Below are 20727 nucleotides of genomic sequence, written 5' to 3'. Positions count from 1 at the left end.
CCTGCAGTTTCCCTGACCTCCATTTCCTCCTGCCATGCTGAGTGTCCAGCCCCTGAGCTGATGGGGATGCTGAGACTCCTCTCTGTGCCCCAGGAGCTGCTGTGCCCTTCAGAGGGGCTGGGGCTGTGGGGGGAGTGCCCAGAGCTCTGCAGCACCCTGGGGTGGGCACTGCTGTGGGGTCAGACCAGACTGGGCTGCTCCACCCATTGACCTCTATAATGAAATCACTTCTAATTTTCTCCTGAAGAACCATGAGAATATGTGTTGTGTCCTGAGCACTAAACTGGAACTGTGGGATAATAGAAAAGGTTTTGGTGTCAGGGATATTGAGAAGGCTGGACAGTGTCACTGGGAGACCTCTCCCAAAGCCTTGCAAAGGCCAGAGCCAGCCCAGAGCTTCCTGGGGCCTTGGCAAAGGCAGACATGGAACCAGTCTGCAAACAGGGCAGCAAGGAGGGTTGGGAGACTTCCAGACTGCTCAGGCTCAGGAGGGAAGGGGATAGGGCAAGTCCTCCTGCAGCCATTGCCAGGCATGGGAAGGACAAGGCAGGGATTGCAGAACCCTTGTGGGAGGAAAAAGAAGGGGATGTTGTGTGCCCAGACTTCATCAAGGCCTTTGACATGGTTTCCTGTGGTCTCCTTATGGCCAGACTGGTGACAGCTGGACTGGACAAGTGAAACGTGGTGGGTGGGAAGTTGAATGACTGATGAGAGTCAAAAGTCATGGAACAAATTCCTCTGGGCAGCAACTCCCAGGTGACATCCATCAGGGACCAGCCCTTGGCCATTCCTATAGAACATCTTTATTATATCTCTGGGTGATGGGATGAAATGCACTTTCCACTCCTTTGTGGATGATGCCAAGTTGCAGCGAGTCTGTGAGAAACCTCGTCCAGTTAATGGTGACTTGTACAAAAAATGTGGTCAAGATGACTGAGTTGGATAAACTTGTCTTGCCATCAGGTGCCCAGCAAGGCCCAAGACAATGAAGAAAAACTCATGGGTCAGAGGAAAGGAAAATCAAAAGGAGGGAAAAAGACCAAACACAACCAAACCAAACCCAAACAAACACAGAATGACAGAATATGCTGAGGTGGAAGGGACCCACAAGGATCATCCAGTCCAACCCAACTCTTCCATTGCCATCTGCCCCCACCCCAGCAGGCTCTGAAGCAAAGCATGGGTGAGGTCCAGCACAGAAAGAACCTGCAGTCAGGGACAGGAAGAGAACAAAGTCTTGTTTAACCAGCCTGAGGAATAATGGGATCAAAGACCTCCTCTGTTCCTGGGCACTTGAATGACCCTGTGGATCAGGTTTGGTAGCAGGGAGGGGGCTGCAGGTTTCCCTTAGGGAAGAGGAGATCAAGAGTGGACTCTGTGTCAGAGAGAGCCAGTTTCAGGTGGCTCCAAAATGGACCAGCCAGTGCCCAAAGCTGAGCCAAAAAGCAATTCCAGAGGCACCTCAGGCTCAGCAGGGAAGGGGATAGGGCAAGTCCTCCTGCAGCCATTCCCAGGCATGGGAAGGACAAGGCAGGGATTGCAGAACCCCTGTGGGAGGGAATAGAGGATGTTGTGTGCCCAGACTTTATCAAGGCCCCTGACATGGTCTCCTGTGGTCTCCTTATCATCAGACTGGTGAGAGCTGGACTGAAGAAGTGGAAGATGTGGTGGGTGGGAAGTTGGCTGAATGAAGAGTGTCAAATAAAATCCATGGTACAAAGTCCTCTTGGCAGCAACTTCCTGGTGAAATCCCTCAGTGGTCAGCCCTTGAACACCACTAGAGAACATCTTTATTATCTCTCTGTACAATGGGACAAAATGTATTTTCAAGTCCTTTGTGGTTGATGCCAAATTTCAGGGAGCCCTTGAGCAACCTGTCCTGGTTTAAAGACACATTTTGGGGTAGGAACTCCAATAAAATGAATTCACTTCCATTTTATTCCCCACCAGTGCAAGGAGACAAAATACAAGGAGGTATAATTGAGAAAATAAGAGTTTACTGACAAGAAATACAACAGCAAAACCAGCAATACCAACAGAAGAGTTCAAAGCAACAGCAGAGAGAGAAATTGCCTACTCTCTCTCCCCCTGTCCCAAATCCCTTTTGTAAATGGATAAAAACAGGATCAACATGTTTCCCTTCTCCCTTTACCACCAGAATGAACAAAGAACAAAAAACAAAACCATAGGAAAAGAGGGGGCAAAGCAAAATCTGGGAAACTCTCTGGTCTGAGATCAGTTGTGCTGCCCAAAAACACGCTGACTCCAGAGGTGTCCAAGCGGGGCAGAGCCGGCGACTCCGGTCCGTGTGGTGGTGGGGGGGAGGCAGCGGCTCTGCTTGATTCCATGGAGTTCTGGGGAGGCACAGTGGCCCCTTGGTTCTATGAGGTTCTGAAATTTCTCAGGGTTCCTTTTGTTCCAAAGAGTCATGGAATGGGCCCTTGTCACAATGGTCCCTTGGTTCCATGAGATTCCACAGTGTCCCTGCACTCCTTTGGTTCCATGAGGCCCTGCAGTGTCACGGTGCCACTTGATTCCGTGACATTACAAAGAATCAGAATGGCCCCTTGATTTAAGGCCAACTACACATGGGGCTGCCTTGGGGGGAGTGTGGGCACCCAGACAAGGGAGTTGTCACCCCTCTGGACTCAGCCCTGGGGTCACCACATCTGGACTGGTCAGTCTGTCTGTCTGTGAGGTTCCCCATTCTGGAGGAATGAGGAAGAACTGGAAAGGGTCTAGAGCAGATCTGACAGGATGGAGCTCTTGTCCATACTGGAAATAGAATGAAATCTCCACAAAGAGTGGCATGGAAGGTTGGGACTGAAGGTGAGGAAAATGAAAATTCACTCAATTGCAACCCTTGTGCTGCAAGAGGGAGTCAGGATCAGCCCATGGCTTTGTGTTCCAGGGAACAGCCAGAGCTGGTGCAGAGACATCAGGGAGGGTCTAGAAATGCTGCTGGGAGGGGGTGGGAAAGCAGGAGGGGTGTGTGCAGCCTGCAAGGCCAGAGCAGCAGCAGGGCCAGGGCAGGACAGCCTGCAGGAGAGATGGCCAAGGGCTCTGGCAGGGCTGCAAGGCCCAAAGGCACCCAGGCCTTTGTCCCCTTGCCTCTGGCAGCTGCCTCTGCCACTCAGGCCACCACAACCAACTTGCCTGGCAGGTTCTGCCCTTGGTTTCTGCCTCGCCCCTCCCTCAGGAGCCTGGCAGGGGTTGCCCAGTTTTGGGCCTTGGTTGTTCCTCCCCCTCCCATCCCAGTGCCCCCCAAACAGCCCTGAGCCAGCCGGGAGGGACAGGATCTGCTGGGCCAGGGCCTGGGGCTCAGGCCTTGGCCTTTGTGCTCCACAAAACCAAGGCAGGCTTTGCTCAGCATTGCAGGGGCCTGCCCAGAGCCTTTGTCTGCCTGCACTCCTGGCCTCCAAGGAGCTGCTCCAAGGAGTCCCTGGGGAGGCTTTGGCAGTGCCTGCCCTCAGTGGGGCCCAGCAATGCTTCAAGGCACTTGGAGTTTGGCTTCTGACTTCTTCAGCAGCTGCTTCAATCTTCTCTCAGTACCTCAGGATCGTGGGCTGGGCTGCAAACACACTGTGGAGCTCATTAAATTCCAGAAATCCCTCAGGATCTCTTTGTCTTCCTTTAATTGTCTTCAAGGCAATTTCAAAACAAGTCTTCAAAGTTGTTACTTTTTTTTTTTTAATTCATTGATGGATATTTTGTAGTTCAAAGAAGAGGTGACAGAGGTGTTCTCCAAGTGATCTTGATGCTGAGTGTCTCCTCAGGAGATCCACACTGACCATGTATGATCAACATTTCTCCTCACCCCCCAACCTCACCAGTTCTGACATGGTCTATCTTGGACTGACAGCTGATGCAACTCCAAACACACTGTGGGATCATTAAAACATTGAAAAACAAATTATTTTCCTTTCTTTTAATTGTCTTCAAGTCATCAAGATTTCTACTGGTAATTGGAGTTATTTTGTAGTTTAGCTAAGCAGGAAGATTTTAAAGTGGACATCACAGAACCCCCTGTTTTTTGATGAAAGAGAATGATTTACACAGAGTCTTGGGTCAGGGTGCAAAGGATTTTGATCCAAAGACAAGGAAGCAAAAGACATTAGTAGCACTTATTCATTGAACAATTGAACAATTATCAAGTGATTCAATAGTATTTGCTACAGTTTTAACAGTGACTGAATTATAGATTCACAACAACAACATTCCCACCACAGTCAATTCACACCCACACCCAGGCAGAGATGTGTGGACACATCAAGAGCTGTGGAAAGGTCCCTCTCCCAAATTCTCCTTGTTGTCAGGGAAACACTCCCCCAAATCCCTTTGTGTTTGCCCAAAGACAAGGGTCACAGCTGGAGGAGTGTTTGTGGAGGGGGATCAGAATTGTCCTGGGCATCAGGGGGGGTCTTTGGAGTGTTGCAAACTGGAGGGTTCCCGAGCTGGGGGAGGCTGCCAGAGGTGTCCCACTGAGAGGGAGGTGCTGGGGAGCTGCCAGGGCCTCCCTCAGCCCTGCTGGGTGTGGGTTCACAAGGGGACTGGCTTTAGTTATGTGCTGAATCCTGGTGTCAGGAATGACTGGAGTTTCCACAGTATTTGGGAATTGTATCCAAACTGTTCCATTAGGGCTGTGATTCAGGCAGGAAATTTTCCAAGACTTTCATGGGATGACTGATTATCCTGTGTTCCCCAACTGTTCCACTCCAGATTGTTCCTACCTTTATGATCCAGGAACAGCTGGTCCAGTCCAGGGACACTTCACCACACCCTGGTCCAGTCCAGGGGCTCTTCATTGCTCAGCTGGTTTGGTCAAGGCTTGTCAGGAGCTCCTGAGATCATACATATAAGAAGGATGGGCACAGACTTAGTTGTAATAAGACAAGTGATAATGGTTTTCAACTAAAAAAGTGCAGATTGGAACTAGATATAAGGAAGAAATTTTTTACACTGAAGGTGATAAAACACTGGCACAGGTTGCCCAGAAAGGTCATAGAAGCCCCACCCTTGGAAACATTCAAGGCCAGGTTAGAAAGGGCTCTGAGCAACCTGATCTAGTTGAACGTGAACCTCTTCAATGTGGGGGGGTTGGACTAGATGTCCTATAAAGGTCTCATCTGATTCAAACTATTTAGGATTCTATAGTTCTTTCTTATCCTACAGAGCCAAGGCTGACAGGGATCACACAGGTTTCAGACCCAGCTGAGCATCCCCTTTGATGGCCCATCTGGCAGCTCTGCTAAAAAGCTGCTGCAAAGAACCTCCAGACCTAAAGGATCTTTTGTGCTGGGCTGAGCTGTGGCTCTCAGGGCTGGGGGCTTGGCTTTTGGCTTCCAGGTGCCCACCAAGGCTCTCTCTCCCTCTTCCTCCTTCTCCACTCCCTTTGGTGCTTGCAGGGTTGTTTCTCTCACATTTCTCTCATTCCCACTCCTCCCAGGGTTTTACAGCACTCTGGATGTTATCCTTTCTCCAAAGGGTTATCACAGAGATGCCTCTGGAATTGCTTTTTGGCTCAGCTTTGGGCACTGGCTGGTCCATTTTGGAGCCACCTGAAACTGGCTCTCTCTGACACAAGTCAACTCCTGAGCTCCTCTTCCCTAAGGGAAACCTGCAGCCCCCTCCCTGCTACCAAACCTGATCCACAGGGTCATTCAAGTGCCCAGGAATAGAGGAGGTCACTGATCCCATTATTCCTCAGGGTGGTTAAACAAGACTTTGTCTCTTCCTGTCCCTGACTGCAGGTTCTTTGTGTCAGAGCAGAGCTGGGCTGGACCTCAGCCATGCTTTGCTCCAGAGCCTGCTGGGGTGGGGGCAGATGGCAATGGAAGAGTTGGGTTGGACTGGATGATCCTTGTGGGTCCCTTCCACCTCCACATATTCTGTCATTCTCTGTTTTTTTGGGTTTGGTTTGGTTGTGTTTGGTCTTTTTCCCTCCTTTTGATTTCCTTTCCTCTGACCCATGAGTTTTTTCTTCATTGTCTTGGGCCTTGCTGGGAACCTGATGGCAGGACAAGTTTATCCCACTCAGTCATCTTGACCACATTTTTTGTACAAGTCACCATTAACTAGCTGAGGTTTCTCACAGACTCGCTGCAACTTGGCATCATCCACAAAGGAGTGGAAAGTGCATTTCATCCCATCATCCAGAGACATAATAAAGATGTTCCATAGGAATGGTCAAGGGCTGGTCCCTGATGGATGTCACCTGGGAGTTGCTGCCAAGAGGACTATGTACCATGACTTTTGACCCTCATCAGTCATTCAATTTCCCACCCACCACATGTCTCACTTGTCCAGTCCAGCTGTCACCAGTCTGGCTCTAAGGAGATCACAGGAGACCATGTCCAGGGCCTTGCTGAAGTCTGGGCACACAACATCCCCTTCTTTTTCGTCCCACAGGGGTTCTGCAATCCCTGCCTTGTCCTTCCCATGCCTGGCAATGGCTGCAGGAGGACTTGCCATATCCCCTTCCCTCCTGAGCCTGAGCAGTCTGGAACTCTGCCAACCCTCCTTGCTGCCCTGTTTGCAGACTGCTTCCATGTCTGCCTTTGCAAAGGCCCCAGAAAGCTCTGGGCTGGCTCTGGCCTTTGCAAGTGTTTGGGAGAGGTCTCCCAGTGACACTGCCCAGCCTTCTCAATATCCCTGACACCAAAACCTTTTCTATTTTCACAGAGTTCCAGTTTAGTGCTCAGGACACAACACATATTCTCATGGTTCTGCAGGAGAAAATTAGAAGTGATTTCATTATAGAGGTCAACTGGTGGAGCACCCCAGTCTGGTCTGGCCCCACAGCAGTGCTCAGGCCAGGCTGCTGCAGAGCTCTGGGCACTCCCCCCACAGCCCCAGCCCCTCTGAAGGGCACAGCAGCTCCTGGGGCACAGAGAGGAGTCTCAGCATCCCCATCAGCTCAGGGGCTGGACACTCAGCGTGGCAGGAGGAAATGGAGGTCAGGGAAACTGCAGGAGCCCTGGTGTCACCTCCAGGAGATGCCCAGCACAGCCTGACTGTGCCCCTCAGTGCCAGCCCCTCTGCCCAGCCCAGCCCAGAGTCCTGGCCCAGGGACAGAGCAGCCTGTCCCCAGGGGGGCTGCAGAAAGAGGTGTCTCTGTGTCAGGGATTCCTCTCTGCAGGCCCAGAAATGCTGCCTTGCTCTTCTGCAGGGACATCCCTTTGCCCAGGTCAGTGTGTCCAGGCTGCCTTGGCCAGTTGCAGATCCCAGCCTGGGATCCCTGCAGGGCCCTGAGCTGGAGGTGCTGCTCTGCACAGGGAGGGGCTGTGGCACCCTGGGCTGACCCTGCACTGGCCATACTGGTCAGGGTGGGGAGCGGACCCAGCAGGATGGGGATCTCTCCTCTCCACCCTCTGCCATAGTCCTGGAAGTCTCAGTAGGCAAAAACAAGGCTGGGCAGGACCATGGGCTGTTTCCAATGGCACAAAGGGCAGGGCAGGGCTCCACTCCATGCAGCCTGTGAGCTGGAGAGTTCTTCAGGACACCCTCCTGGAAAACCCACCCCTGGCTCTGGTACAGCCCTCCCTGAACTGGGGAGGCACAAGGGGAGTTCACTGCGGGTGAGACGAGTCACTGGCCAGAGTCCTTTCTCTGTTCCTGCTGCGTCCCCTGGGGTTGCAGAACTCTCCTTTACCAGTTCACAGGCAGATTTAGGACTTGATCTCTGGTGACTCCACCCTGGGCAGGATTCTGCTCCAGGGCTCCATTCCCTGCTGACTGTATCAGACAGGCTGTCCCTGCAGATCCTCTGTGCTCTCCTGCACTTCCTGAGTTCCTACAGACAAGTCCTCACCTGCCATCAGAGCCCTCACAAGCTGCAGAGCCCCAGGCAGGTGACTTGGAGATCATTTGTCACCTCCATTGGCCATCGGCCACCAACACACAACATCTGACCCAGCCCTCAGTCCCTGCAGTCCCAGTGGGTCCCTGACCTCACTGCATTGTCTCCATGGAGAAACAAGCAAAGCAACAAGACTTCTGAGACTCTATTCCTTGGACTTCTTCTCGATACCAGTGCTGGGAAAAGACCTCAGCCTTCAGGAAGTGCCTGGAGGGGAACCCCTTTGCTGCTGGAACTGCTGTTGTGGAGCCCAGCCCTGTCCCAGCAGTGCCCAGGGCCTGTCCCTGCCTGTGCTCACAGGCCTGACCCACAGCAGGACAGTGACTGAGCTGCCAGAGCACTCAGGCCTTGGGCACGGACAGGAAAGGAGAGGGTGGGAGTGCAAAGAGAGCAGCTCTGAACAGACCCAGTTCTGGGGCTCCCTGGCAGTGCTGGGACTCTTTTCCCCTCCACATCTGCAAATATGGAAATGTCCTCCAGCTTCAAGAGAGGTCTTGGAGGAAGGATTAGGGAAAAAGAATTTGCGTCCTTTCTTATACTCAGAGATTGTGATTCCCATGGACAAATTAACACAGGGAGGATGTTTGAGAAATACCTCGCTGCACAAACTTTTATTTTGTTTAAATGCACACAAAGCATGATTCCTGATTTGTATATTTTGTGGGTGAAAAAAAAGAGGTAGAGAGTGAATTCTATATGGGATGAAGAATAAAATTTCAGTGTTAATGACATGAACAGAGAGAAAAAACAGGAAAGCCCCTCACCCCCACCACTATCAAAAACTTAAGAAGGCAGGCTGGGCCCAAAATGAGTTACACAATGAATGTTCTGCAGAAGAAAAGATGCAGTTTATTGCTTCTGAAAAACATCCAGTCATTGTTTTCTTTACGGCATCCTTGAGCTCCTGGTTCCTCAGGCTGTAGATGAGGGGGTTCACTGCTGGAGGCACCACCGAGTACAGAACTGACACAATCAGATCCAGGGATGGGGAAGAGATGGAGGGGGGCTTCAGGTGGGAAAACAAGACAGTGCTGAGAAACAGGGAGACCACAGCCAGGTGAGGGAGGCAGGTGGAAAAGGCTTTGTGCCGTCCCTGCTGAGAGGGGATCCTCAGCACAGCCCTGAAGATCTGCACATAGGAGAAAACAATGAAAACAAAACAGCCAAACACGAAACAGGCACCAACCACAAGAAGCCAAATTTCCCTGAGGTAGCCTGAGTGTGAGCAGGAGAGCTTGAGGATGTGTGGGATTTCACAGAAGAACTGGCCCAGGGCATTGCCCTGGCACAGGGGCAGGGAAAATGTATTGGCTGTGTGCAGCAGAGCACTGAGAAAGCCAGTGGCCCAGGCAGCTGCTGCCATGTGGGCACAAGCTCTGCTGCCCAGGAGGGTCCCGTAGTGCAGGGGTTTGCAGATGGCAATGTAGCGGTCGTAGCACATGATGGTGAGGAGACAATACTCTGCTGAGATGAAGAATAGAAAGGAAAAGAGCTGTGCAGCACATCCTGTGTAGGTGATGGTTGTGGTGTCCCAGAGGGAATTGTGCATGGCTTTGGGGACAGTGGTGCAGATGCAGCCCAGGTCTGTGAGGGAGAGGTTGAGCAGGAAGAAGCCCATGGGGGTGTGCAGGTGGTGGTCACAGGCTACGGTGCTGAGGATGAGGCCGTTGGCCAGGAGGGCAGCCAGGGAGATGGCCAGGAAGAGCCAGAAGTGCAGGAGCTGCAGCTCCCGCCTGTCTGCGAATGCCAGGAGGAGGAACTGGGTGAGAGAGCTGCTGTTGGACATTTGTTTCTTCCCAGCACAGGGACACTGTTCAGAAACAGGAAAGGACAGGGAGAAGTTAAGACAGACTCCTCTAAGCAAAGCCACTTTATTTCTCATAGAAATCCCCTGAACTGAAACGCTTTTCCTTTCCCTTGTTTGTGCTGAGGGTGCTGTGAGGAACAGGAGCTCTGTTCATGTGCTGCCAAGGGCTGTTTTCCCCTTCTCCAGTGGGGACATGGAGCCACTGTGCCACAGCATCAAACACTCCCAAGGGATGTCAGGCATCATCCACCTTTAAGGGAAATGTTCAGTCTCCACTCTCAAGACGTGGAAGGGCTTAGCATGTCCCTTAAATAATGTTGTCTGTGTTTATCATTTTTGATGGTTGCATCTGGTACCTGTTCTTGTCAGGAGTACAAATCATCGTTTTTATGATGCCAAATGTAACAAGACTTTAAACAGGAGAGGACGAACAGCTCAGCTCTCCGTACCTTAGTGCAGAGCCAGGAGAGCTGCACTGTCCCTCCGTCTGTTCCCATCTGCCCTGTGCTTTCCCTTGTCCTGCCTGAACATAACTTCACATGCAAATTAATTTTTAATAAACACAAATACCTACAGTCTGATGAGTACAGGGAAGCACTGTTTAAAAGGGCAGCTTTGTTAAATGTTCTCTGTTCCAGTCCAGCAATGCAGCATTGCCCAGGGGAATCTCTGGCTGTGCAGGCTCTGATGGCAACGTCAGAGCAACCCTGAGGAGGCTGGAAAAGTGACCCAGAGCTACATGTAAGGCAGAGGTGTGGTGATTTCTGATGCTGCCTGGTCTTATCTCCTCTAAGAGAAATAGATTTGGAGTTTCAGTGCCTCCTCCTGAACTATGAGATTAATTTTTAGGATCAATTTCCCACCCAGAAAACACATATTTGAAGATGGAAAGAACAGGATCCTTCACTTTCAGGTATCCCATGACTGGCTGTGCTTTCTTAAAACTCCTTTGAGAAATGTTCTGTAATGACCTGGAGCTGTGAGCAGCCCTCACAACCTGCAACCTGCTCTAAACAGGTGAAGAGCCCTTCCCTGCCCTCCCAGGGGTTGCTCCTTGCCCACAGCCCTTCTGCCCCAGCCCTGGCAGCAGCTCCCCGGGCTGGCTGAGAGCTGCCCCTGGCAGGCAGCAGAGTCCCTGCCCAGCACAGCACCCTGGGCTGCAGGACCCTGCTCTGCCCTACAGCCCTGGGCACCCCTGGTTGCACCCCCGGCTTCACAGCTCTTCCAAAGTGCCCCAAAACAGCCCCTGCTCACCCATCCCATCAGCTGGGGCTGGGCCAGCTTTAGGAGATGCCTCCAGGAGCTGCCCCTGCACTGCCCTGCAGCCACAGACTCACCATGTGCAGCCCTGCCAAGATTCCTCCTGCAGGGAGCTCTCAGCCCTCCTGCCAGTGCTGAGCCCCTTGAAGCTGTGTCTGTGCCCTGCTGGTGTCCCTGAGCTGCCCTGGCAGTGCCCTCAGCCCTGCTGGGCTGTGCAGAGTTGCTGCTCACCAGCAGAGCTGTCTCTTTGAAGCTCTTCTTGCTTGCCAGGAGCTCCCTGTGTGCCAGGAGCCTGACCCAGCTCAGCAGCACAGCAACAGCCCCAGGCATTTCATGACCCCCTGGGGGGTTTGTCGTTGTTTACATGAGACTCAGTCCCTGAGAGGAAGTTCAGACAACTTCTCAAGAACTCAAAATGAGATTGAAACACTGAAGTTTCTTGTAGTGCTAATGAGTCTCACTGAGGGACACAACTGAGAACTTCTCCCTGGGTTCCAGTTAGAGCAGAAACCTGCAGACAGTGATGACAAGGATGGACAAGCAAGGGAAAGGTGGCTCTGATGCTGAATAAACTTTGACTTCTTTCCTTAATTCAGAGGACCAAGCCCTGACCCCCAGCCCCTGGGAAGGCAGATCCTGTCCCTGCCTCATTCCTCAGGGCTCTTCCTGGGGCACTGGGATGTGGGATGTGCAATGCCAAGGGCAGGACCATGGGGTGGCACCTGCCAGGCTGCTGAGCAGGGACAAGGAGGCCATGAGGCCCCAGGGCTGCAAGGGCCACTCCCCTCCTCCTGGCATCAGGGGCACAGACAGCAGCCCTGGCCAAAGGCCTGCAGAAGGTGGCTGTGTCAGGGCCTTTCAGCTTCTCCCCCTCCCTGTCTCCTCTCCAGCCCAGGCTGTCCTACGGTGTCCATGCCCTGCCCCTTTCCCTGCAGGCTGTCCTCATCCCCCCGGCTGCCCCACCTGGCTGGCACCTTCCTGCACTGACATCTCTGCGTCCTCCCTGGCTCTTCCTGCACACACAAAGCCTTGGGCTCATCCAGACTCCTCCTGGGTGACGTGTTCCAGCCCAGTGTTTTCCATGGAATGAAATTCCTTTTTCCTCACGTTCACTCGGGACCTCCCCAGCTGCATTTGGCATTAATTCTTTCTTTCTCATACTCCTTTCTGCTCTGACAAAAGGATCCACCATCTCTAAACTCTCCCTTCAAGCTCTCTGAGGGCTGTCCTGTGCTGCCCTCAGTCTCCACACCACTGAGGGCACAGCTCCTTAGCCCCTCTCTAGTGCTCATGTGCTTGAGACCTTTAAAGCCCATTTTGGGAGATCTCTGGACACTCACTAATGTTTTTGCAGATGAAAATGTCATGCTCATAGTCTAAGGAAATCACAGTTGCCATGACAACCAGCAGGCATTTCCATTGCTATGGTCAGTTACCATGGCAAATAGAATACATTCCCATTGCCACAGTCAGTTACCATGGCAACCGTAATACATTCCCATTGCTATGGTCAGTTACCATGACAAACATCACACATTCCCACTGCTACACACAGCTACCATGGCAAGCATCACACATTCCCGTTACCACAGTCAGTTACCATGGCAACAAACATTCTTCCCACTGCTACAGTCAGTTAACATGGCAACTGGCATACATTACAATTGCCTCAGTCGTTACCATGGCAACCATAATACATTCCCATTGCTATGGTCGGTTACCATGGCAACCAGCATACATTTCCATTATTACAGTCAGTTACCATGACAACCATCAAACATTTCCATTTTAATGAGCAGTTACCATATCAACCAACATACATTCCCATTGCTATGGTTGGTTACCATGGCAAGCATCAGACATTTCCATTGTTGTGGGCAGTTACCATGGAAAACAGCATACATTCTCATTGCTACAGTCGGTTACCATGGCAACCATCATACTTCCCACAGGTACAGTCAGTTACCAATGGCAACCAGCATATATTCCCGTTGCTACAGTTAGTTACCATGGCAACCATAATACATTCCCATTCCTACTGTCAGTTACCATAGCAAACATCATACATTGCCATTTCCACAGTCAGTTACCCTGGCAACCATCACACAGTCCCATTGCTACTATCAGTTACTATGGCAACCATCATATAGCCGCGTTGCTACGGTCAGTCACTATGGCAACCAGCATACTATCCAATTGCTATGGTCGGTTACCATGGAAACCATCATACATTCCCATTCCTGCAGTCGGTTACCATGGCAACCATCATACATTCCCATTGCTACAGTCAGTTACCAAGGCAATCATCATACATTCCTATTTCTATGGTCAGTTACCATGGCAACCACCATACATTCCAACTGTTACGGTTGGTTACCATGGCAACCACCATACATTCCCAGTGCTATTGTCGGTTACCATGGTAACCATCACACATTCCCATGGCTGTAGTCGGTTACCATGGCAACCATCATACATTCCCTTTGCTATGGTCGGTTACCATGGCAACCATCACACATCCCCATTGCTGTGGTTGGTTACCATGGCAACCATCATACAGTCCACTGCTACAATCAGTTGCCATGGCAACCATCATACAGCCACGTTGCTATAATCAGTTAGCATGGCAACCATGTGAATTCCAGTTTCTATGGTCAGTTACCATGGCAACCATCATACAGTCCCATTGCTATCGTCAGTTACCATGACAACCAGCATACATTCCCATTGCTACAGTCAGTTATCATGGCAATCATCATACTTCCCACTGCTGCGGTCAGTTACTATGGAAACCAGCACACATTCTCATTCCCACGGTCAGTTACCATAAGTTACCACCATACATTCCCATTGCTACAGTAGGTTACCATGGCAACCATCATACATTAGCATTGCTATGGTCAGTTACCATGGAAACCATCATGCAGTAACGTTGCTATGATTGTTTACCATGGCAACTAACATACATTCTCGTTGCTATAGTCAGTTACCATGGAAAACATACATTCCCGTTGCTACAGTCAGTTACCATGGCAAACAACATACTTCCCACTGGTACAGGCCGTGACCATGGCAACCACAATACATTGTCATTTCTATGGTCAGTTACTGTGGCAACCATCATACATTCCTCTTCCTACAGTCAGTTACCATGGCAAACATCATACTTCCAGTTGCTACAGTCAGTTTACCATGGCAACCATGACACATTTCCATTGCTATGGTCAGTTACCGTGGCAATCATCATACTTCCCACTGCTATGGTCAGTTACCATGGCAACCATCATACATTCCCATTGCTACAGTTGGTTACAACGGCAAGCATCAATCATTTCCGTTGCTACAGTCACCATGGCAACCATCACACATTTCCATTGCTACGGTTTGTTACCATGGCAACCATCACAGAGTCACATCGCTATGCTCAATTACCATGGCAACCATCATAAAGTCACATTCCTATGGTCGGTTACCATGGCAACCGGAATACATTCCCATTGTTACAGTCAGTTACCATGGCAAACATGACACATTCTCAGTGTTATGGTCGGTTACCATGGCAACCAGCATACATTTCTGTTGTTACAGTCAGTTACCATGGCAACCATCAGACATTTCCATTGCTATGGGCAGTTATCATGGCAACCAGCATACATTCTTGTTGCTATGGTCGGTTACCATGGCAACCAGCATACATTCCCATAGCTACAGTCAGTTACTATGGTAACCTCTTGGTTTTTCTTGGAGAAAAGCAGATGCAGATGAGCCTCCCTGTTGTCCACCAACCTGGCAGCTGTGCTCTAAAGGCCTGTGTCCCAAGGAGTATCTTCACCAAGACTCTGCACAAACCTCTGGGACTCTTTCCATCCTGTCGTGGTGCCTTTCCAGTGAATTCCAGGGTTATCAAAGACAACTGGAATGGGCTCTTTGTCTCACTCCACAGTGTCACCTAAACCAGTCTCTCCTCTGACCCTCACCCACAAAAGTTCACCCAAGTTGTTCATCCCCTAGAGCAGCTGCACAGGTCAAGAAGCTCCTTCCCGCTGAGGACACCTCTCTCCTGCTCTTTCCCTCCTGTGTCTCCTTGGCCTTCTCTCCCAACCCATCACAGCCCTGCAACCTGGGAACTGTCTCAGCAGGCCTGGGCTGTTATTGCCTGCAAGTGGAATGAAGAGAGACTTGGGGCTGCAGCTCCTCCTGCCTGTGCCCCACACGCAGGGCATTGGGGCCTGTCTGGCTGCAGCCCCTCAGCGGGGGCACCGGGGTAAGAACAGACTTGCAGTGGGGAAAGCTGCTCTGAAAGCCCCGAGAGCTGGGCTGTGCAGAGGCTTTGCTGACAATGGCCTTGGGGGTGGACGTGCCGGGACTCAGGCCCAGGGGGAAAATCCCAGGCCTGATCCCTGAGGAGATCAGCACATGCTGCTGAAATGCTGGGGGAGAGAAGAGCCAGCAGAGGGACGAAACAAGTGTGGACAGCCTGGGCTGATGTGCTTTGGACTCGTGCCTGGCCCGGCCTTGGCTGGGCAGAGAAGGGACAGCCTTTGTGTCCCTGCAGGGCTGGGATTCACTCCCTGCCCCAAATACACCCAATGTGTCTGAGAAGCCCTGGGTGGTGCCTGTCCCACAACTGCTGGGAATGGGGACGGGGTCCCTGCACAGGCCCTGTGCTGTCCATGGCAGCTGCTGCACTTGTGCTGCAGAGCCCTGGCACCTCCCCTGGCACTACAGGCCCCTCTTTGGCTGTTCAATCCAGGCTCTGCTGCCCTGAATTAGGTTCAGCAGTGAAGGGATGTCCAGGAGACAACTGCCATTGTACTCTGAAGACATGTAGAAAATACCTCTGATAAAGAACAGGAGAGAGACCTCTCTCCCTGTGCCACCTGACTCCATTTGGTCACCTGAACACACCTATGGGCTGCCCTGGACAGAAGGAACATTGACAGGTTCTCCTGTCCTACATGTGGGCACCTTCTGCCACTGAAGTTGGCCAAAGCAATGTCCCAGCAGCCCCCAAGAAGATCCCACAGCTGCTGCCCTGGCTCTAGGAACTGCTCCATTGGAGCCTGCAGTTCCCAGCAGGAATCTCAGCCACCTCTGGCCCCTCAGAAGGAACCAGGGCTTTGTGTCCCAGCAGGTCACTCCTGGCTTTGGTCTTCCTTCATTCCCATGTGAGCTGGGACAAGGAGTCACCTGCAGGGGCCTGTTTTTTGCCCACTGAAGTGGGGCAGGAGGAATCCCAGCCCATGAAGGTTGTGGAGGGAGCTGAGTGTCCTTCTGGCCCCAGGTCTGCAGAGCCACAAGGAGACACCTCTGTTGACTCAGCTGAGTCCCTTCCCTCAGTGCAGGTGAAGGAGATCCCTCCTGGGCACTGTCTGGGTTTCCTGTCTAATGACGGGACAAGAAAAGGGGACTCTTGGACTTAACTCTGTGTCTGTTTAGAGAAATGACCCTGCTGAAAGAAGTGTCTGTGCACAGGTGAGAGAAGGCACATCATTATTTCCTTCAGCTGTGTGCCAGCAGGTTCCCCTGGAGCCCCAGGGACAGCTGGAGGGAGCCCAGAGGGGCAGAGCAAGGGCTGCCTGGGGCTGTTGCTGTGCTGCTCAGCTGGGCTGGGCTCCTGGCACACAGGGAGCTCCTGGCAACCCAGAAGAGCTTCAAAGAAACAGCTCTGCTGGTGAACAGCTCCTCTGCACAGCCCAGCAGGGCTGAGGGCACTGCCTGCAGCACCTAGGGCACAGGAGAGAAGGCAGAGAGATGAGAGGCAGCCTGGGCTGGAAGGTGACTGAGCTCTCACTACAGAAGAAACCTTCCCAGGATTTGGATGAAGAATTCTCTGGCTGTAGGAAAGTTCAACTTGCCTTCCTGGAGGCATCTCCTAAAGCTGGCACATCCCACAGCTTCTAGGATCTTTCAGCAGGACTCTCCCAGTTGCTGCAGTGCAGAGGAAGTGGCCATATGGCAGAGCAGGGCAGGAGCTGCAGGCAGCAAGGGCAGAGAGGAGAAGGGAGCAGGAGGTTCAAGGGATCCTGGGGTGGGAGGACAGGGCAGAGCTGCTCAGGGCAGGAACCTTGCCAGCCCTTTGCCAGGGTCAGGCTCTGGCTGCAGAGCAGTGCAGGTGAGTTCCTGCAAGTGCCTCTGCCAGCTGCCAAATGGCAGCAGTGGCAGGAACTCTCAGGATGGCTCTGCTGGATTTGCTGGGGTGCAGCAGGAGAAGGTGCTGCAGAGCAGGACTTGCTGCTGCCCCATCAGAGGCCCAGGGCCAGAAGGTTCCCTGTACCAGGGCTGGCTGTGGGGTGGGAAGGTGGGGGTGCAGCCAGGGGTGCCCAGGGCTGTGGTGCAGAGCAGGGTCCTGCCCCCAGGGCTCTGTGTGCTGGGGCAGGGACTCTGCTGCCTGCCAGGGGCAGCTCTCAGCCCGGCCAAGGAGCTGCCACGGGGCTGGGGCAGAAGGTGTGGGTGGAAGCAGTGATCCCTCCTGGCAGGGCAGAGCTGGGCAGGGCACTTCAGCTGCAGGCTCAGGGCTCCTCACAGCTTCAGCTTCATCTCCTCCATTTCCAGGGGCCCTTCTCAGGAAGCACATCCCCCCAGAACACCTCCCCCTTCCCAGCCACCACAGGCTGTCTGGGATCTGCTCTGCAGCCCCTGCCCAGGCACAGCTGCCCCTGGGCACTGGGCTGGGGATGGCTCTGGCAGCACTGGCAGGGAGCTGAGCTGGGCACAGGCAGGGGCTGCTGGCAGGAACAGCTCCTCACCCAGAGACAGGCAGGCAGGGAGAGGCAGCTGCTGCCACAAGGGCTGGGCAGGGGGATGGGGGCCCCTCCCTGCTGTCCCTGTGGCACAGACCCCTTCCCTGAGCAGCTCCTGCCTGGGCTCCTTTCCCAGCCTAAGCAGAGCCTGTGCCCTCAGGCCCACGGGGGCTGGGCTGTGCATTGCCCTGCAGCAGCCAGAGCCCAGGCAAGGGCAAGGCCCGGATTTCCAGCTGTCTCTCTGTGTCCCTCCTCCCTTGGCAGCAGCACTGTGGCATTTCCCTGCCATCCCCTGCTGCCTGGGCTCTCCTTGTTCTCACCAGTGGCTTTTCTGAGCCAGTGTGGGGTTTGGGAGGTGGCAGATTCCTGTCCAGACACAAACCCTTTGGGTGCTGCTGTGGGGATGTGTCTGTGGGAGCCAAGTGTCCAAGTGCCCTCCAGGCACCTTCAGGGTCTTCAGCTGTTTGCCTGGGTGTCCTGCAGGGCTGCAGGTGCCCTCCAGAAGGGCACAGCTCTGCCATAGGATCTCTGTGCTGCACAGGAGCCCCATGGAGAAAACTCCTCAGTGCTAAATCCATGCAAATGCTCTGGGCAGCTGCAAGGAGCATTTTGTGTCTCACTTTGGGAGGGGAGAGATGAAAAGGTGAGGAGTGTGTCAATCTGTTCTTTGGACATGGATTCCTGGATCTCTGGGCAGTTTCTCTTAGGGGAGCAGTTGAGTGTGATGCTCCTCCAGCTCCAAGCTGCCAGCACAGGCCAGCTGAGCCCAGGACTGATGGGCAGAGCAGCTCTTTGCACTGAGGGACCGTCCCTGTGCCCCTCAGAACCCACAAGACTTGACCTGCAGTGCAATAGAAATGTCAGGGATTTCAAACCTCCACAATCACTCCTAAGTGTGGCAGGTGCAACTGGGTGAGCAAATACAAAGAATTCCCTCAGCTCAGTCCTTCATTTGGGCAAATTGCAAACAGCAAAGCTGAGAAGCTCTTTGATGTATCACGAGTATATTTGATTTGAGATCACCCTGCATTCCAAGTTTTCTCTCCCAGCAGAGTAAGGAGTCCTTGGGAGCCCATCACAGAGTACCTGCTTCCAATGGTCCCCTCAGCCAGCAAAAGCCAGAGCTTAGGGGAAGAAGCTACAGGGAGGTCTGAGAGAGGAGAGAGAGCCTGAAAGTGGGGTGGCTGTGAGAAGTGTAATGTTTGGTTGCAGAAGCCTGGTCTAACTCAGCAGTGATTTTTCCTCCTCAACAGATCAAAATACCCTGGGGAAGGAGTAAATGTCCAACAGCAGCAGCTCCATGGCACAGTTCCTCCTCCTGGCATTTGCAGACAGGCGGGAGCTGCAGCTCCTGCACTTCTGGCTCTTCCTGGCCATCTCCCTGGCTGCCCTCCTGGCCAACGGCCTCATCCTCAGCGCCGTAGCCTGTGACCACCACCTGCACACCCCCATGGGCTTCTTCCTGCTCAACCTCTCCCTCACAGACCTGGGCTGCATCTGCACCACTGTCCCCAAAGCCATGCACAATTCCCTCTGGGACACCACAACCATCTCCTACACAGGATGTGCTGCACAGGCCTTTCTGCTTGTCTTCTTCATTGGAACAGAGTTTTCCCTCCTCACCATCATGTGCTACGACCGTTACGTTGCCATCTGCAAACCCCTGCACTACGGGACCCTCCTGGGCAGCAGAGCTTGTGCCCACATGGCAGCAGCTGCCTGGGCCACTGGGTTTCTCTATTCTCTGTTGCACACAGCCAGTACATTTTCCCTGCCCCTGTGCCAGGGCAATGCCCTGGGCCAGTTCTTCTGTGAAATCCCACAAATCCTCAAACTCTCCTGCTCACACTCAGGCTACCTCAGAGAACTTGGGCTCATTGTGGTTATTGCCTGTTTAATGTTTGGTTGTTTTGTTTTCATTGTGTTCTCCTATGTGCAGATCTTCAGGGCTGTGCTGAGGATCCCCTCTCAGCAGGGACGGCACAAAGCCTTTTCCACCTGCCTCCCTCACTTGGCCGTGGTCTCTATTGTTATCAGCACCGCAGCATTTGCCTACCTGAAACCCCTCTCCATCTCCTCCCCATCCCTGGATCTGGCACTATCAGTTCTGTACTCAGTGGTGCCTCCAACACTGAACCCCTTCATCTACAGCCTCAGGAATCAGGAGCTCAAGGATGCCCTGAGAAAAATGATGACTGGATACTTTTCAGGAGCAACAAAGTGCCAGGTTTCTCATGCGTAGCATTCACAATGAGATTCGTTAATGGCCCAGCCTTCCTGTTCACTTTTTTCATGGAGGTCATTGGATTGTTCTTGCAATAACTTTCTGTGCAATGAAATATTATTATGCATCTGCCTTCTAATTTAGTGTCTACCCACTGAATTTGACCCAAAGATGTAAAAATGATGAATTGTGCTCTCTGAGTATTTAAACAAAATAAAGGACCCTGCAGTGCCTTCTTTGTCCAAGACCCTTCTTCTCAGATGTTCCTAAAGGACAGCACACTGCAGGAGAGGGTGTATTTGCAAACGGGAAGGGGACAATAATCCCAGCCCAGCAGCACTGCCAGGGAGCAGCAGCGCTTGGTCTTTGCAGAGCTGCTCTCTTGCCACTTCCACACTGTCCTCCTGAGCCCATTTCTCGCTGTAAGGCCTGAGTGCTCTCTGAGCACAGTCCTGGGGGCTGGAAGCCCTTGGAGCACAGGCAGGGACAGGCCCTGGGAACTTGCAAAGCAGAGCTGGGCTCCCTTCCAGCATCTCCAGGATGCTGTGGGATCTTCTGAGGCCACTGCATGTACTGGGTCACTTCTTGTGTGACCTTGCTCCAGGGCTGGAACTCTCCTGCAGTGACACCATGACACTCCTGCTCTCTGCTTTCCAGGTTTCATTTTTAGATCCACTCTTCCTGTCCTGTTCACAGGGACATCCTGTTCACAGGGACATCACAGCTTCAGAGCTGCCATTCTGGGGCAACTCCTGCCCAGCGTGGGCAGGCACAAGGTCTCTCCACCTGCTCCTCTCACCTCCCCAGTGCCACTGTTTTCTGCAGCCTCATCCTT

General features: G+C 52.7%; 3 protein-coding genes across 3 annotated transcripts in view; 2 read left to right on the top strand and 1 right to left on the bottom strand.

Annotated features, from left to right (window-relative positions):
- LOC135404965 (uncharacterized) overlaps positions 1 to 20727 on the top strand; it is an 801303-nt gene that overhangs the window by 84353 nt on the left and 696223 nt on the right. The gene's annotated exons all lie outside the window — the stretch shown is intronic.
- On the bottom strand, positions 8463 to 9303 carry LOC135405550 (olfactory receptor 14J1-like). The gene has a single exon (XM_064640258.1). It carries the CDS (start codon positions 9297 to 9299, stop codon positions 8634 to 8636), a length of 666 nt encoding a protein of 221 aa, XP_064496328.1. The 5' UTR covers positions 9300 to 9303; the 3' UTR covers positions 8463 to 8633.
- On the top strand, positions 18945 to 19910 carry LOC135404547 (olfactory receptor 14C36-like). The gene has a single exon (XM_064639286.1). It carries the CDS (start codon positions 18948 to 18950, stop codon positions 19908 to 19910), a length of 963 nt encoding a protein of 320 aa, XP_064495356.1. The 5' UTR covers positions 18945 to 18947.

Source organism: Pseudopipra pipra, chromosome W, assembly GCF_036250125.1.
Source record: "Pseudopipra pipra isolate bDixPip1 chromosome W, bDixPip1.hap1, whole genome shotgun sequence".
NCBI classification, from domain to species: Eukaryota; Metazoa; Chordata; class Aves; order Passeriformes; family Pipridae; genus Pseudopipra; species Pseudopipra pipra.
This window is presented reverse-complemented; position numbering and strand designations above follow the sequence as displayed.